Here is an 18,698-nt window from a genome sequence, read left to right as displayed (position 1 = left end):
AGCTCCATATACGGCTTGGTGTCGAAGAAATCGGCAGGCACGATAGTACCTTCATCGATAAGCTGAATGTGGCCGAGCGTCTCATTGCGGCGCAAACTGAGGGGGCACGAATTCGGATTGGAAATAAATATTTCGGTAGTGTCTTGACAAAGCGCAAGAACGACGAATGGCAGCGATGTGTGATGGCGGCTACCGAAGATGTCAGATGGCGTGAATAGGACGACAGCGTGAGAAAGTGAGGTGCAGAAGGGAGGGACGAACTGACCGCTGAAAGCAGGAAGGTCTATGCCCGTCGCGACGACAAGGTTAGCCACACTAGATACGGCCACATCAACAGAAGGCGCATCACGAAACGGTAATAGCCCCACTTCAACCCGAGCGCAGTCCACGACGGCGTGATAAGAAATCTCATCCTAGGATGACATCGTGGGAACATGAAGCCAACACGTGAAATTCAATGATGTACAACACGTCTCGAATAACCACTTTTGCCGTACATGCCACGACGGCTCAATTTGTTGGGCGCTCGCAGTGCTAAGAGAAACTACAGGAGAAAGCATCGTCGCTTTATAAAGAGAGCGGCAGAGTCTTTGACTTATCACAGATATCGCGGCACCGGTATCGATGAGTGCAAGTGTTCGTACACCTTCGACGATTACATCGATAAGATTGGCGGGAGACAGGCGAGGACTTAATCGATCAGACGATGATGCAGCTCGTGCCTCCGGAGCTGCGGCAGTTAGTTTTCCGTCTCAATGGAGGTGAGTCGTCGACGCATAGGCGACACAGAACGACGACTTGAAGAGGAAGGCGAGCGGGAAGTAGAACGTCGAGAAGCGGAGGTTCGGGTGCCGGAAGCAGCTTGCGCATCGCGTTCGTAAACTTCAGGTGGCACGTGAGACGCGTGGTATGGAGGCCGAAACGAGTAGTCAGGGTATCTTGGTGCATTAGCTGCGAAGCGCCGACGACATAGTCGTGCAACGTGACCTGGAATCCCGCAAAAGTGACATATTGGCCGGTAGTCAGCAGTGCGCCGAAGATTTCCAGCGTGCTGCTGTGTAGCTGGAAACGGCGCGGTGGAAGGTCGCACAGGTTGTGGCGTATACAATGGCAGACGAGGCGGAGGCATTGCCGCGACGGCCGCATAAGTCAGTGGCGCGGCAACAGGTGTTGATGGAGAGGCAGGCGTAGGTAATGGCGACGCCTCAGAGACCTGCTCCTGAATAGCTTGTCTGATTGTCGGCGTTAGGCGGTTCGTTGGTGCTTCGGTGGTCGGCAGATACGAGAGACACGAAAGCAATATTTTGGATGGTTTACTACAAGATCACCTGCGCCGTATTACAACGAATGTTATTATTGCTACAGACGCATCCCAATACGACGAAAAGTCAGGGGTTGGTATTTTCAGCCCGATTTTAAATTGGATTTATTCCCTTCGACTACCCGATTTCATACCCGTTTTTGTGGCCGAGTTTCTGGCAGTAGTGCTCGGCTTACGCAAGTTAGATACAGCAATTACATCAGCTGTCATAAGAACAGATTCCCTATCTCTCTGTGCAGCACTTTCTGTTGGTGCTGATAATCACGTAACAAGGGCGTTCCGTGCACTAGTACCTGTGCATTTGAGAAAAGTATGATTAGTTTGGGTGCCTGGACATAAAGGTTTGTTTCTGAATGAAATAGCCGATTGCTTAGCTAAGTCATCAATCAGCGAACCAATTCTACCGCTCTGTCCATCATCCGCTTATGTGACTGCTGCTCGATTCCGCAGACGTAAGCTTATGCAAGTCTTTAAAGGTTCAGCACTAACAAACTCTACAGAATATCGTTATTTATTATATCCCTGGCGAAGAGACTTTTGCCGCACTCGAAAACAAGAAGTAGCTATCACAAGGCTGCGTTGCCGGGTACCAAATCTAAATTTCTATAAACACAGGTCTGCTCAGGCACCTTCGCCATTGTGCGCATTCTGTGATGAACTAGAAACAATAGACCATTTCTTTTTGACCTGCAGGCGGTTTAACACATTACGAAAAACCCTATTAGAAATACCTTTGCGTGGTATTGGTATGGGCTTATCTCTGCCTGTCATTTTGTCTTTTGGAGCTTGCATTTCTGGTTTCTCTAATGGGACAGTATGCGCGGCCATCCGGGACTATATTGATGAAACTAATAGGTTGACTAATTAGCCAGTTTCATTATCCTAACATGTCCACATATTTATATACGTATAAAATCGATTATTACTCTATTCTAAAAATAAATTCGTTTATGTAAATATTTGTATGCATTACATTAAGCACCACACTTGCCTAGCTAATCGGTAATCTTTCTGTTATACCTCCATCATTCCAAATCTGAACAGTAAATTTTAAAACCACTCGATTCTTTTCCGATCCCCCACAGTGGGTATGCGCCACTAACAATAGGAGAACAACAACAACAACAACAGTCAAAACGTCGGAGAAAATGGCATGAAAATTTTGACTTTTCAGCAACACTAAGTAAACATCAACAAAACAACAAAATTTAAAAAGTACAAAGTCGTCAAGCTTGTTTGACAGCACACGATCATGATGTGCTAGAAATGTGTCACTGAGAATGGGTTCCAAACATGAACCAATACATACTCCACTTTTTTGTAGGTAGTTTTTGTCATCCCATGATACAAAGATGGCCTTCAAATAAAAACTGAGTAATTCTAACAGGCTGCTGTTATGAATTCTAATACGCGTTTGGAACGCTGATGATCCGAAACTGTCTATGAATTCGTCTACACATTTAAGTAGTTGGTCATGCGGCAAAGAGTAAAATAAGTCCTTCATATCCACAGACATTGCCTGGAGTCCTGTGTTAGTTCGCTCAAGAATGTCAATGACAGCGTAAGAGTTTTTGACCGAAAAAGGGTCGTCTATTGCTATATTTATGAGCTTTTCCTGCAAGAAAAGTGCTACCGACTTTTGCCAGGTCCTCCTTTCTGTTACAGTGACTGATAATGGGCAGTCGATTTTGTGGGTTTTCGCAGAAAATAACAAATCGAGGCTAAGCTTTTCGCAACTATCTATCGCCTTTGAAAGCTTTTGAAATCCCAGGGCCCCGGTATGAGTTTTCGCACGCTTCTTAAGTTTAACCAGACAAATCTCATCTTTCTCGTTGAAAACAGACTCCATTGCCTGTACAGCCTTCACCTTAAACACTGAACAAAGAAGAACCGCAAATCCACCTTCTTTATCAGCCGGCAGAAGTGACAAGGAATGTGCCTTTAGGTACGCGGCAGTGCTTTCTGTATGGACAACTTTGTCCGAAAGCATATATATATATATGCAGGCTTGCCACTCTGTGAAATAAAGTTAGTTGGAAGTCAGCGCTCTTTCTGTCCATCCTGTCCCTTTTTCCTACGTTCACACGCTGAAAAAACTTGCAAATATGACTACGAACCAACTAGCCCAAGCTTCCACTCTTCTGAGTTACCTTATTATCACACGACAGTGCGTATGACCAGCAGTACTCGCATCAGAGCAAGGTAACTATGCCACACAATGAATTTTCTCGTGCCACACTTATTTCATCCTGCCCCTCCTATGGCTTCCATTAATTGGGTCCCTGTTGAGTTCTGCTATCCATACAATCGTAGTTTGATATTTGTATATTGATTAGTGAATGGGTTAGTATATACTATAGAATAAGACCTTTCATAAACAATTATTACATCATGTTATTTAGTTTCTGCTTCTAAGCATCAGTAAACAGCTGCACTCTTCTTTAAGTTCTCTTGCATCCTATTGCACTATTTGTTCCACTTCATTATGTTCAGCTCAATACAGCCCCCTTCGACATGGTACAAAAAATAGCTAACGATGCACAGGTGCTGAAATATTACGACACGCCAGAACGTGGTGACTAACCACAACCCAATTCAAAGAAGGTGCTTATATCATCGTCATCATTGTGCCATTGGTATTCTGGGTTTGCGCTATTCTTCAGAGTGTGAATAAAATTGAGCTCTTCGTTCACGGAGGTGGAAATTCGGTCTTGCCTCACAAGTGAACTACAGTGCAACTATGACAATGGATGAACGATGGAACTAGTGAGAACAAATAAGCAGTCGCATGAGTATGCTGTTTCACTGTTTGTCCTTTGTCAAGTGCACTGTGGCTCACCTTTTACTCAAGATGTTTATGGAATGGTGCTGCTGTGCATATGAAAATAGATTTGATTTCAGGCCACTCCAAGTGCATTTAAATGGGGGTGAAATTCAAAAACAGCAGTATACGACAGATTGATAACCAACGATACGCAAAAGTGACAGAATTTATACCAAGAGATCGGAAATGAAGCCAATGACACCAAAGAGTTAAGGGAGGACGATGAAATAGCTTTGTAGATGTAAAACTGGATTTTTTCACGCAGGACAGGGCAAGTCTAAGATTATTGGGAGAGGCCTTTACCCTGCAGCGAACATAAAATAGATGATAACTGAATGACTTTTCAATGTGAGTGAGTTGTTTCATTAGTTTCTCATAATTGCTGACCCTTATGCTTTATTGAAAATGTGCACTAGAACATCAACAAATGGTAGTAAACATTACACAAAACTTGCCTATGTTGCCCATGCCAACTATGCCAACAGTCGACCTTCCGATCTCTGAGCCACACATCCATGTTGGACTCCAAGCAGCCCTCGCCCACTCTCCACTACAAGGATAAAAAAAAAATTTTTTAACTATGCCAGTCAAAAGTGAGAGTTGTTGCATGCTTTCAGGGCCAATATGAATGAGTACACAAAACATTCTGCAGATACATGTCACTTTTTTTTTTTTTCATTCAGCGCATAGGCTCCGCCCAGCTGTACAATGCGAACAATAACATCCTTTGAAAATGGTTTAACAAAGTGCGATGGATAATCAGTAAACTACTGTGCACAACTTAAATGTTTTTGCATATGCTGTTCCTGTATGCAGACCAGAGCTAAGTATGCAGCAATCAACTGAAAAAAATTTTTATGGCTTATAATACAGGTGCCTAAGCATAGCTTTACCGATAGCAGGCGGTAAACACTTCATATCATGTGTTTTCAGAAACCAAGATGTCATCTAAATCACTGCTTTTAATATTGTTTAATACGACATATTGTCACACTTCTTGGAACAGTCTGCCCCTTTCCCCTGTAAAACCATAATGTCTACATCATTATCCATTTAAAGTGTGATTTATAATGATGAACGCATCAAGTTTCCTATGATTTATAGACAGTATACATATTCCTGTACAAAAAAGTTAAAGTAGCATGCCCTAGCTTTGCACAAATTAGAGTGAGCTACTATAGTTATACAGCAATTACATGCCCATAGTGAAATCGGTCATATTGCATTTTGCTTAAAAAAATCACTGCATTAACTTAAAGTGCATGCAAGGTTTGCTTATCTGCTGTAAGCATTATGTAAAATTATAAAATTTTTCTTCTACCAGTGCCACTCTTAGAAGCAAGCTCAGTAGAATATTCAACATGCCACTAATATAACAAATATAGATATCTTTCAATTTGTAGTCAATGACAATTACCTTTATGCAAAAACGCAATACGACAAACTTTAAAATAAGTGTTTCAACTTTTTAAATGCCAGGACTGAGTTGTACTTGTTAGTGGATGTGGTACCTAAGTTGTCAACAAGTAGACACACCCCCTCAGCACAGTGTGAGCTCCTGTTAGTGCCAAGAACAAGCTATAGGCCTATTCCATGTTTGTAAATAGAGGTAGGCACCCCCGATATATGTAGGTTTGTTTTAGCGACATCGCACGCGTGGGCTCCGCCCAGCTGTCTCGGCCAAAAACGCACTACCACCTTCAATGATCACGTGACAACTGACGCAGCAGAGGCAAAAGCTGCCTCCGAGCACGGCGCATTGGGACACCTCCGGCATGCTTACAAGCAGCGGCCACAAGAGAGGTAGTTGCAGTGGCTGTCAGAGGGGCTGGCTCTGAAATGAACACATGGGCCTTGTTGATGAGTAGCTTTAGCTTTGAGAACCTCATAAAAACATACGGTATCAGGGTGGGAATATCGCTCACTTGCGAAATGTTATCGCCGTTGCGGTAGTCTAAGTCACACGTGTACATTTTAATTTGTTAACTAATGCAAGAACGACAGACCCAATTCAGCAAGGCGTGCTAGGATACGATATGCAAATTCACCGTATAAAAATACATAGCCACGAATTGTTTTCGTATATCCTCTCATATAAGAAATGTGCCAATGAATTTATTTGTGCTAACGACCAGGGGTGATCTCGACGATACTCATTCTCAATACGTTTGCAATAGCTTCAACAACATGCTAGGGAAATGCCGTTCCGAATTTGTAGGATTCGCAACTCAATTCAAGGCCCCGAAATGCGTACAAGACCGTAAACAGACTGGGCAAGTTTCCTCATTGATGTTTTTCTCACAGACGTGAAAATCTCATGAAGCAGATCGCAGCCAGAACAGCCCTGCCCGATACACAGTGTGCCATTGCGACCACATATAAACAGGATAAGCATAGTCTAAGTCATCCTTTCATTCACTGCTGCTTTAACCATGTCCACGTAAAAAAAAATGCATGCTTCATGACCGAGTGACACCTTTAGTTCACGCGAGTATAACGGAATCACTTTGATGCATCTAAGACTTCTGCACTTGTATCACCAAAAGCAACCTGCGAAAAATTTTTTAGATTTCTTTGTATATGACAATGCTATCCACGACATTCATGCGCTGATTTGAGATAAGTATACTCGCTATGCCTCCACACAAGGCTTATTGCAAAAAATGCAGTGCACACACTATAACAAACGCTTGAGAGAGCTTATTGTTTTTGCTATGTAAGCCGCTCCAAAACATTACCGATGAACTGGCATCGAAGGCAAGTTCTCATGCGGCTAATCATCTAGCGACGATTTTTGTGAACAGAAAACTGAAAAAGAAAAAAGACCTGACCCATTTTTCTTGGGACTTTTTGTGCAAATCATCATCAAAGCTCGTCGATACACCTTTCCTTTTTTTTTCCATGGCAACAAACAGCGCATGCACCAACGAAAATACAGCAGCAACTGTGGTAGGCACAGCGGCTTTTGCCTACAATGCGAAACCAAACAACCGCCGACAGTGCCACCGCATTTTCGTGACGTACGTTCGGTGGAATTCGTCTATAGCCTGCAATTGGCTATGGCTTCAATTTCCAACTCTAGAAAGCAGTGATTTTGACTTAATTTCATATGTGGGGTTTAACGTCCCAAAACCACCCTTATGATTATGAGAGACGCCGTAGTAGAGGGCTCCGAAAATTTCGACCACCTGGGGTTCTTTAACGTGCACCCAAATCTGAGCACACAGGCCTACAACATTTTTGTCTCCATCGGAAATGCAGCCGCCGCAGCTGGGATTCGATCCCGCGACCTGCAGGTCAGCAGCCGAGTACCTTAGCCACTAGACCACCGCAGCGGGGCTTTAGAAAGGAGTGCAAGTCTGATAAAGACTTACTTTAGCCCCTTTGCCACATCTTTAGCCTTGCAGCAGTATTCTTTAGCCGGCAAGCATGACGGATGATTGCTGTGGATATATCTCAAACCATGATATAACGAACCCAGACAGAACGAAATATTGGTTATAATGAATTAAATAAAAATAGCCTTGAAACAGATTTGATTTTTATGATCACACCTTTATAACAAATTTTTGGATATAACACACTTGTTTTTGTGTAAGATGCAACCTTGTTATAATGAGGTTTGAGTGTATATAGCTGCTGATTCAAGTAGTTCGACAGACACACTGCTGAATATATTAAATTTGTCTCAGAGCGAGAGCTCAACTTTGTGAATGCAAGATGACTTCAGATGATGACAATGCACAGGGTCATATCTATGTACTTAATATCAGGCCACAATCCACCTGTACTAATACAGCATATTTCCATACATTGCGTACCATAGAATGCCATGCATTGAGAAAACGTTCCCCTTAGAAGGAGTTTTGTTTTAGCCATTTCTAACCAGTGACCATGAGATCATACATTTCTGAAATCCAAATAAGAGAAACACAAAGACAACAGATAAAAACGAAATCTGGTACTTTTTTTCTATAAACACTGTGGTTGGTTGAAATGGTTAAGTACTCCATAATTATCATGGCCAACTAGAAGAAGTACTACAGCAATAAAAAGAAACGTAAGCAGTGTGGCACCTACACGCTCGCATGTTCAAATTTATTTTCATGCACCAGTAACCTGGCTGGGAATAAAAATACATCTATTTATTTTCATGCACCAGTAACCTGGCTGGGAATAAAAATACATCTGTGACTGTATCATGTCGACATTAGCATATTTTTATCACCAGCTAGGTTATGAGCACTTGAAAAGAAATTTGAGCAACGAGGTGTGGAGGTGCAGCACTGTTTGAATTTCTTTTTATCCGAATAGTACAAAGCAACATCCACCTTTCAGGGAACAATAATGACAGCTAGCGCGAACAAAGCAAGACGACGAAAGAGCCACAACACAGCCGTTGTGTCATGTAATTTCATTCATGTCCTGTCTTGTTTGCGCTGGCTTCCCGAGTACATTTCAACTAGCCCGATGGCTATCTTACCACATTTCAGGTAACTAAATTCTCAACACCTCAGAATGAATTGGAAATCTGATGCATTCATCAACAGTTCACATTAGTTTGATCATGCCTCAAGGAATTATTTTGCACCCCGCATTTTTTGGCCACATTTTACCAGCTATCCTTCCATTTAGTATCACTACTCGAGCGAGCTAGCAGTAGTAGTAATACGCTGAATATTTCCAATATATAATGCATTCGACATTGCTGGCACTACTTTACAAAATTTAAACACAAAAGAACATTTTGTACCTGCTTATTGCCTGATGTGCTTCGAACATTCGCCGGGCTGTTGCAAGCAAAAGACCAATTCCTAGCTCCGCTGTTGCGTCAGTTAACACATGAGGTGTGTTACCAAGTGCGATTCGCCTGAAAGGAAATACCCTTGTGTGAGAAACTGCATACAACGTGCAAAGTGTGCGGGAATACTTTCAACTTACCTTTTTGTGCACTCAGCAACGTTAATGTGGTCATAACCAACTGACATTGTACCGACTACCTTCAAGTTGGGGCCTGCAAGGAATGTGGTAGCTTAGCGCCGGAAAAGAACCAGGCAAGCAGTAAATTTTAGCAAGCTGTGCATTTTACCAGCAGCATCCAACAATTCAGAGTCTACCTTCTCTGTAACCAGGCAAAACAGAGCGTCTTTGCCAGCAATCTTTCGCAGAAGAACTGGCCTAGGAATCGGCTGGTCTTCATTCCACACCTCGACATCGCACCTGAAGGGGGATTCACGTACAGCGTCACACACGCAGTTAGTAATTCAGAGAAAATCTGCGGCGTCACCTATCGCAGAGAAGCTCGAGCGCTTCCTGGGCTACGTCTTGCCGAGTAACCAGCACAGCCGGCTTTTGCCCAGGGTCCATGCTTGATAGCACCTGTAAGAACGCGTTGGTGAAACTTGGAGGGTTTACGGTCAAAAAGACACGTCGCGCATTAAGCAAGGGCGGGCAACGGTGCCAAATTCGACGTCAAAAATGTCTCAAGGAATTGTGATAACTGCCCTTATCATCGAGAACAGCAAGAGTCACACGCTGCACGCGCTCACTGATATGATGTCCCCTGGCATAGCCCCTCTTCTCTGGTTTCAACTCTACCATGGACTCTACCACAAGCATGCCGCAAGCCGTGCGTGCTTTTAATTCCGCAACAAGAAATAGTAACGCATCTATGATTTTAAATGCAGTGTATAAAAAATTAAACGAACAATATTAATACATATATGACATAATTACAGGCTTAAAATTATGCTAATGCTAACGTTTTCATTGTTTCATGATGAACAAATTCTTTTTTAATTATATACAAACGCGCATATATACAATTTTACGGACTGCGGCAATCTTTACGCCGCTTACGTTGAAAGTTGCGGAACCTGACGCTAGACCACTGACCAAAACAAACTGTGTACTCAGCTGGAGTCGGTTTTACTTGACAGCCGTCGTTGAAAACAATTTGTGGATTGAACATGAACTTGGAATCTGTGTCGCTGGCACATTGAGTTTTCTCATCATGAACAACTCACCTTTCTATCAAGCACTGTCGTCTGAACTGGCTTCCGAAAGGTAAACGCTGAGTCTCTCGTCGTCGTCTTCTACTACTTGTCAAGCGCAGCTTCGTGTTCTGTTAATTTTCTTTTCGCCAGTATTAAAATATATACATTCGCTTTTTTTTTTTTGCTAAGCTACCCAATTTTGTGTGTTTTTGCTTCACAGCACTATGCTGGAGTTCAAGCTACAGAAGATTGACTTGGGCAGATCTCAGCATAGTTTGACGGAGCGACCTCCCTACAGAAACCAGCAGCACACTCAGAAAGCATTTGATACCTTGAATATATTGAGAAAGTAAGTCATCCTACGCATCTTGTTCTCGTTCGCTTATAACTGTGGCGCACAAACAGGCATAATTCTCGATAGTGGCTTGAAAGGTTTATTGCTTATGCATATGCAAAATTATGTGGCAGTACTGCGTGCTCGGTATAAATTAGGTAACTCTTTAGTGGTGTGCATGAGAGCCGTCGGTTTCAGTTTAACGAATCTTTATAGTGCTTTGTTACAGCGGTTGTTCCTGCGTAAATACTGTTTTGACGCACCAGTCTTTTGCTGTCGCATATTGCGTAGGTACCGAATTGATTAGGACATAGTTTCACACTAATATATGGAAAACAACAATAATAGAAAATTTTCGTGCCTTGTTTTTTTATTATTCTTTTGCGGTTTGGACCCGAGAGCAAACAAAAGCGAAGACAGTGCTCCTGTAAAGACAGGAGCATTCTGTATTTCTTTTTTCACAGATGATCACTTAAAAACTTCTGAAATACACAAAGTTAATGTGCTGAATGTGTGTTGTTTCCTCTATATACCATAGTCAGCCTTGCTGATTGCTAGCATTCTTCTTGGCAATATGGGGTCACGTAACCATTTCATATATGTTCCGACTTTGTAATTACGTCAATCATATGTTTCACTAATAGGCATTGCTACGTAAAAGAGGAACTTTGCTAGCATTATTTCTATCCTGCTGCTTTATAAAGATGCAATATGAATAAAAAATAGAAATGTTCAAAACCTGGAAAGGACAAAGTTTTCACGAAAACAAGTTAGTTATAATTGGTACATATTGCTGCGACAGGTTCGCCACGTTCAAGTAGCCCGCCACAATCATCCTGGCACCAGCAAGACCCGGCTGGCATGCGTCACGCGTTCGTGCTCTCCGGCAACGAGGAAGAGGAAGATAGTTGGATCTGTGCCACTCGGCTACTCGGACTTGACGACGTTAGTCTTTAGAATCGTGGGCACAAGTTCGCCCTAATAAAGACGCTTGTTTTTTTTTTAACCTGTCTGCCTCAACATCGCTACATTTCTGGTGGAGGAGCTGGGCATAAATCGAAGCCCCGCGAGCTCAAGACAGCGTAGCCCCGACGACCAGCGTATCAACCCCGTGGAAGTGACTCCTGTACATCAGAGGGCAAGTTGCCGTCTTCGAGGTGACTCACCTAAGTTCAGTCCTCTTCACTTCACACCAAGAGGAATTCAAACGATGGATGCCACCACTATGACTAGCCAGGTAACACCGGCACAAGTGTTCATTAGCCAACCGCACCAGCCGCCAGTATTCCACAGCGACTCGTATGAGGATGTTGAAGATTGGCTGGACCTGTTCAAGAAAGTGGTGAGCTTGAATGAATGGGACGAAAGAGAGAAGCTCCGTCGCGTATACTTCGCCCTGGAAGACTTTGCAAAGACATGGTTTGAGAATCATGAAACCTCGTTGTCTACCTGGGAGGTATTTCGACGACAAGCGGTGGCTACGTTCGCGAGCATAGACCGGAAAGAAAAGGCGGAGGCTGCTCTTCAATCGAGGAACCAGCTCACGAACGAGAGTGCTGCTATGTACATTGAGGACATGGTCCGGCTGTTCAAGCGTGCGGATTACAACATGGCTGAGGATAAGAAGGTGCGCCATCTAATGCGCGGAGTGAAGCAAGAGCTGTTCGCCGTTCTCGTCCGCAACCCTCCAAGCACAGTTGCTGAGTTTCACTCGGAAGCGACGGCCATCGAAAAAACACTGGAACAGCGGGCTTGGCAGTACAACCGGAATCTTAACTGCGCATCTGCACAGGTATTCTCCGGAGGCGTGCGAAATGACGTTGAAGCCCTGCGAGAGCTCATTAGATCAGTTATTAGAGAAGAACTGAGCAGGCTGCAAATTCCCCAGACTCCAACTGCACTATCTATTACGGACGTTGTTCGTGACGAACTGAGGCAGGTGATACGAGAGCCAGAGCGTGAGCTGCAGCCGGTTCGACCTATCCGAACATACTCTGAGGTTGTCAGACAACCCACGGTACGCAGCAATGCAGCAGTTGTGATGGCGACGACTCCTCTCCCACCTGCGGCACGCAGCGTGCCTCGTCCACGGGAACCAACAGCTACCTATCTGCCCCCAGGAGCACGTAGCACACATCACTATGTGAAGCGTAGGCCCAGGAAAAGTGAAATCTGGCGTGATCACGAGCGCAGGCCTCTGTGTTTTCATTGTGGGGAAGCGGGTCATCTGTACAGATTTTGTCCTTACCGACAGGCTAGATTACGAGGCTTCCCATCGTATGCACCGTGCCCCCGAAACGGCGAACGACCAGCGGAGATTGAGAAGTACTAGTGCACGCGCCAGAACTCGCCACCTCTACGCCAACACCGGTCACGGTCACCATCGCCTATGCGCTACCGGTCATCCAGCCCACGTGCACCTTCAAGGCAGCCTGGTCATCGCTCTCCAAGTCCACACCCGGAAAACTGAAGCAAGCGACCTGTGGAGGTGAGGCCGCTGATAACGTCAGTTACGAAGATCCTCCTATATGGTTTGAGGGTGATGACGGTGTATTTCTGGTAGATGGGTGCAGCAACGAAAACGTTACTTTAGATTTGCGGTTGAGAATGGAAGGATGGGAGCTGAATGCCTTAGTCGACACCGGTGCTGATTATTCAGTGATAATTCACAAGATGGTGAAAAAGCTAAACAAAGTTGTGACACAGTGGAGTGGATCGCAGATACGCACGGCAGGCGGTCACATTATTACGCCCCTTGGCAGATGCACTGCAAGACTTGAAATACGGGGCTTTATTTACGGGGCTGATTTCATTGTGCTGCCAGAATGTTCTAGGGAACTCATTATAGGAATGGATTTCTTGCGAGCTAATGGTGCGGTAATTAACCTGTGTAGGTCCAGCGTGTCGTTTTCGACTGAACGAGCTATACCTGTGGAGGAATCTGAGGAACGACGTCCAACTGCTCTACGCCTTGTTCATAATGACGTACCTGTGCCGCCACGCTGCAGTATAATGATGCTCGTAGAAAATGACGCATTGTACAACCGCCAAGGCATAGCGGATACAAATGTAAGGCTGTTTTTCAACAAAGGTGTTTGCGTAGCTAGGGGTCTTCTTCACTTGACGAATGGCCGTGCAGATGTGCTACTCGCAAATTTCTCCAATGAGCTTCAATACATCGCTCAAGGCACGGCTATTGCCTATTTACACGACTTCTGTATGGCGACTGAACTATGCAGCTTAACGACATCAACCACTCGACTAGTGGCCTGCAACATCGACACATTCGTGACCGTCAATCAGAGCCTTCCGGACAGTCAAAAGAAACAGATTTACGCCTTGGTAAAAGAATTCTCCGATTGCTTTTCAAGTGCCTCGAAGGTCCAGCGCACGTCAATCACGAAACACAGAATTATAACGCAAGACGACACGAGTCCTATATGCCAGCATCTATATCCGGTGTCACAGAAAGAACGGGAAATTATCAAGAAGCAAGTGGAGGAGATGCTTTCGGATGATGTCATCCAGCCTTCGAATAGTCCATGGGCGTCCCCCGTAGTGCTCGTTAAGAAGAAAGACAACACACTTAGATTCTGTGTCGACTACAGAAAACTGAACAGTGTAACTAAACGAGATGTCTACCCCTTGCCATGTATCGATGATACACTAGATCGGTTGCGATCCGCAAAGTTTTTCTCCTCCTTAGATCTGAAAAGCGGATATTGGCAAATAGAGGTCGACGAGCGAGACCGTGAAAAAAGGCATTCGTAACACCAGATGGCCTCTACGAATTCAAAGCGCTTCCATTCGGCCTCTGTTCTGCACCAGCGACCTTCCAGCGAATGATGGACACTGTCCTCGCCGGATTGAAATGGCAGTCATGCCTAGTATATTTGGATGACGTGGTGGTATTCTCTGCAACGTTTGACAAACATCTAGAGCGACTACGCACAGTATTGGAAGCCATCCGGTCAGCAAAATTGACAATCAAACCCGAAAAATGCCACTTCGGCTTCGAAGAGCTGCGATTCCTTGGACATGTCATTAGTTCCGATGGTGTTCGTCCTGATCCCGAAAAGACAGCCGCTGTTCAGAGGTTCCCTACACCCAGAGACAAAAAGTCAGTGCGTCGATTTTTGGGTTTCTGTGCCTACTATAGGCGATTTGTGGAAAACTTCTCTAAGATTGTGGAACCTCTTACAAAACTGACAAAAGACGACGTGCCCTTCACATGGGAAATCGAACAGAAAGCTTTTCACGAATTAAAAAAACGACTACAGGGTTCACCAATATTTGCCCATTTTTATGAGACAGCCGACACTGAAGTCCATACCGATGCCAGCAATGTCGGCCTCGGCACCATCCTTGTCCAGTGGCAAAATGGTCAAGAGAAAGTGTTAGCCTATGCCAGCCGCAAACTATTAAAAGCTGAGGCAAACTACTCTGCAACTGAAAAAGTCATCGCAGTTATCTGGGCCATAAACAAGTTTCGACCCTACCTTTAGGGTAGACCATTCAGAGCTGTCAGTGACCACCATGCTGTATGCTGGCTGGAAAATCTCAAGGACCCATCAGGTCGACTAGCAAGATGGAGCCTTAGGCTGCAGGAGTATGACATTACGGTCGTGTACAAATCTGGAAGGAAACACAGCGATGTCGACTGCCTGTCACGCTCTCCCGTCGATCCAAGTGTACCTGAAGAGGAAGACTTCCCGTTTCTAGGCATTGCCGGCGCATCCGAAATCGCTCAACTACAACGAGATGACCCGGATTTGCTGGCGCTTATACAACACCTGCAGGGTCTCGACGTTCAAGTCCCTCGCACATTCTCCAGAGGGCTCTCCGCGTTCTGCCTTGAGGAAGTGTCCTTTTACAGGAGGAACTTCAAACCTAATGGTGAAACGTTTTTACTAGTCGTGCCCACAGCCATGCGAGAGGAAATTCTGCTAGCATGCCACGACGAGCCAACATCTGGACACATGGGTGTGAGCCGAACATTCGCCAGGATTCGCCTGAAATACTATTGGCCTAAGTTGCTCGCATCGGTGCAGCACTACGTGAAAACTTGTCGTCAATGTCAACGGCGGAAAACTCCACTCGTAAAACCAGCTGGCCTTCTCCAGCCAATAGACCCTCCAGATGCCCCATTCCAACAAGTCGGCATGGACTTCCTAGGACCTTTCCCGACATCGTGTGCAAGCAAGAAATGGATAGTCGTAGCCACAGACTATCTCACCCATTATGCTGCGACTGACTCTCTATACAGTGCGACAGCTGCCTAAGTCGCCAAGTTCTTTGTGAACAGCATAGTGCTCAGACATGGTGCGCCCATCGTCGTTATTATGGATCGGGGCACCGCATTTACTGCAGACCTAATGCAATGCCTGATGCGCATGACAAATACCGATCACAGAAGAACAACGGCATATCACCCTCAGTCAAATGGCTTAACCGAACACCTCAACAGAACTCTGACTGACATGCTATCAATGTATGTCGATGTTGAATATAAACAGTGGGATGAAATATTACCCTACGTAACATTCGCATATAATACAGCCGTTCAAGAAACAATCCACGTTGCCCCTTTCGAACTAGTATTCGGCCGAAGAGTGACTACCCTGCTGGATGCCATGTTACCACTACAGGACGAAAGCAGCTATCCACCTGACTTAGATGACTTCTTGCAAAGAGCTGAAGAAGCACGGCAAATGGCAAGATACCGAATATGCCACCAACAGCACGTCGATTCTAGTCGGTACAACAAACGACGCAGTAACGCACTTTATCATCCCGGTGACAAAGTGTGGATATGGATACCAGTGCGCCGCCGCGGACTCTCTGAAAAGCTTCTTTGCCGATACTTCGGCCCTTATGAAGTACTCAACCGTATCAGCAATGTCACTTATGAAGTCAGATCCGCTGGACACATGAGTTCAAGACGCTGCAATCCCACGGAAGTGGTACTGTAGTCCGCATGAAGCCCTATCATGACAGATCGTCGAAAAACGAGTGAGAGTGCACATGTATCTTTTCAGTGTCTTAAGCATCGGGACGATGCGTCTGAGGAGGGGGGTAATGCTGCGACAGGTTCGCCACGTTCAAGTAGCTCGCCACAATCATCGTGGCACCAGCACCAGCAAGACCCGGCTGGCATGCGCCACGCGTTCCTGCGCTCCGGCAATGAGGAAGAGGAAGATAGTTGGATCTGTGCCACTCGGCTACTCGGACTTGACGACGATAGTCTTTAGTATCGTGGGCACAAGTTCGCCCTAATAAAGACGCTTGTTTTTCTTAACCTGTCTGCCTCAGCATCGCTACAATATAGAATAGGTGGGCTTCACTGAACATGTGCTTACATTGGAACTGCAATTTGGAATAGTTGTCTGGCCTTTTCGTAGTAATCTTGTATTTCCTCAGATCTTTGTACCGTCCCCTTCCCCAGTTTACTTAGCAGAGGTTGAAACAAAGCTTGTATGCAAGTTTAAACACTCTCTGTTTTTGCTCTGTAGGGTTGATGTTTCTTCTGATGGTGTATGAAGGTATACGAATAGTGGCACATTAACAAATAAGCCTAATATATCTGGAAACAAGTTGTGAGACAGAAGGAACAGTAACTTAGACAGCCGCATAAATCGCTCCATATCAGGTGACATCATGTGCGAGTGTCTCTAAAAAAGCTGGCAGCCATTTGTTTATTTGAAGTTGGACTAAGATTGTCTGTTCTAAATTTTGATGAAAAAAATATTTATTGTTTCATCATTAATGTAGTTGTTTCATTTTCTTTGATTTTAAATACCATCTCACTTTTGTTGTCACGAATGTAATGAAAGAAAGAAAAAGGGCTTATATTTAAGGTAAAATGGTACATATACAAAAAAGAATGTACTGTGCAATTTTAAATACCTCAATGAATGATAAATATTTACCTGCTCAAAAATACAAAAACTATCAGTGTAGCTTGAAGAGGTTCAGGTGCAATGTTTATAAGAGACAGTGAAGCTGATGGGCAAGTAAGTTGTCCTGGCTATTGCTGTTTTGCTAACTTTTGCTCATTTTTTTTCTCTCTCTTTCTCTCGCTCTCCAATCTTTCTATTTCTGCCTTTTGTTCTATTTCTCTCTCTCTCATGTGCTTTATTTTACTCATTTCCATCCTCACATCTTTCTTTTCCCACCGGCTCACTATAATATGCAAGTCTATGCTATGCTGTAGGCCCATGTGTTCAGATTTGGGTGCACGTTAAAGAACCCCAAGTGGTCAAAATTTTCGGAGCCTTCCACTACCGCGTCTCTCAATCATATGGTGGTTTTGGGACGTTAAACCCCACATATCAAGTCTATGCTATGCGCTGCTAGCATGCCTGGATAGCCGAGTGGTTAAGACACTTGCCTTCAGATCGCTGGTTCGAATCTTGGCATTGTGAAGAACTTATTGCCCCTAAAACTCTGTCTTTATTTCTTTCTTTTTTCCTGTCTCTCTTGTCGCATCGTCGACCAGAGTTATCACATCCTACGCTTGGGAAATTGGTGCACATGGTCTGGGAGTTAAGCAAAAGATGAAGAGAAAAAGAAAGAGAGTGTGCGCCAGTTCATAATGATGGTAGTTTTATGTTTGGCTGCGGCACTTGATGTCATACGTGCTGCGGCCATGCACATGCTTCCTGGTTGTGACATCATTGCTCGGCGAGGCCTTTTCAGTCTGTATGTCAGACCTTACACCCGGCTTAAGCAGTTTCACTCTTAAAACCACTTACAATCTTTTTGACTTTAGGCAATCAACAAAAAGGCAAAGCCGCTGGTGAGAATAAGGGAACATCAGACCTGCTGAAAGAAAAAACTGGCCACCCTGTATACGAAGTGTCTCTTGACAAGGTGGGGGGGGGGGGGGGGGGGGGTCCATAATTTTGGAAAAATGTCCACATCATCTTAATCCATAAGAAAGGCGACATCAAGGACTTAAAAAATTATAGGCCAATCTGCTTACTATTTGTTCTCTAGAAACTATTGACAAAAATAATAGCTAATAGATTTGGGGAGACAGATCAACCAAAGGACCGAGCAGGACTTAATACAGGCTACTCAACAATAGATCATATTTATACCATATTTAGACCATATTTATAGTCTGGTGCTAGAGAAATGCACGGAATACAACCAGCCTCTATGCACAGCATTCATACATTATGAGAAGGCATTTGATTCAGTTTAGATATTAGCATTCAT

The 18,698-nt window shown here is 44.4% G+C and overlaps 2 protein-coding genes across 4 annotated transcripts in view; one reads left to right on the top strand and one right to left on the bottom strand.

Annotated features, from left to right (window-relative positions):
• LOC119161348 (glyoxylate reductase/hydroxypyruvate reductase) overlaps positions 1 to 9,781 on the bottom strand; it is a 32,516-nt gene extending 22,735 nt beyond the window's left edge. For 2 of the 3 annotated variants that reach the window (XM_075879455.1, XM_075879456.1), the window contains exons 1-6: positions 9,695 to 9,730; positions 9,433 to 9,524; positions 9,235 to 9,365; positions 9,087 to 9,159; positions 8,899 to 9,015; positions 4,601 to 4,695 (exon numbers count right to left, since the gene is read on the bottom strand). In XM_075879455.1, the coding sequence (XP_075735570.1) occupies positions 4,601 to 4,695; positions 8,899 to 9,015; positions 9,087 to 9,159; positions 9,235 to 9,365; positions 9,433 to 9,524; positions 9,695 to 9,715 (529 nt within the window). In that variant the 5' untranslated portion in view covers positions 9,716 to 9,730. Of the gene's footprint in view, positions 1 to 4,600; positions 4,696 to 8,898; positions 9,016 to 9,086; positions 9,160 to 9,234; positions 9,366 to 9,432; positions 9,525 to 9,649 lie in introns of all 3 variants that reach the window. The other variant, XM_037413776.2, reaches the window with a different exon arrangement.
• A 191-nt stretch (positions 9,782 to 9,972) lies between these two features.
• kel (kelch protein) overlaps positions 9,973 to 18,698 on the top strand; it is a 60,516-nt gene continuing 51,790 nt past the window's right edge. Inside the window, exons 1-2 of the mRNA XM_037413775.2 lie at positions 9,973 to 10,211; positions 10,362 to 10,490. Of these exons, the coding sequence (XP_037269672.1) occupies positions 10,159 to 10,211; positions 10,362 to 10,490 (182 nt within the window). The 5' untranslated portion in view covers positions 9,973 to 10,158. The remainder of the gene's footprint in view (positions 10,212 to 10,361; positions 10,491 to 18,698) is intronic.

This window comes from Rhipicephalus microplus, chromosome X (genome assembly GCF_043290135.1).
Source record: "Rhipicephalus microplus isolate Deutch F79 chromosome X, USDA_Rmic, whole genome shotgun sequence".
NCBI lineage: Eukaryota > Metazoa > Arthropoda > Arachnida > Ixodida > Ixodidae > Rhipicephalus > Rhipicephalus microplus.
The sequence above is the reverse complement of the archived record's forward strand: the minus strand, read 5'-3'. Positions and strand labels throughout refer to the sequence as shown.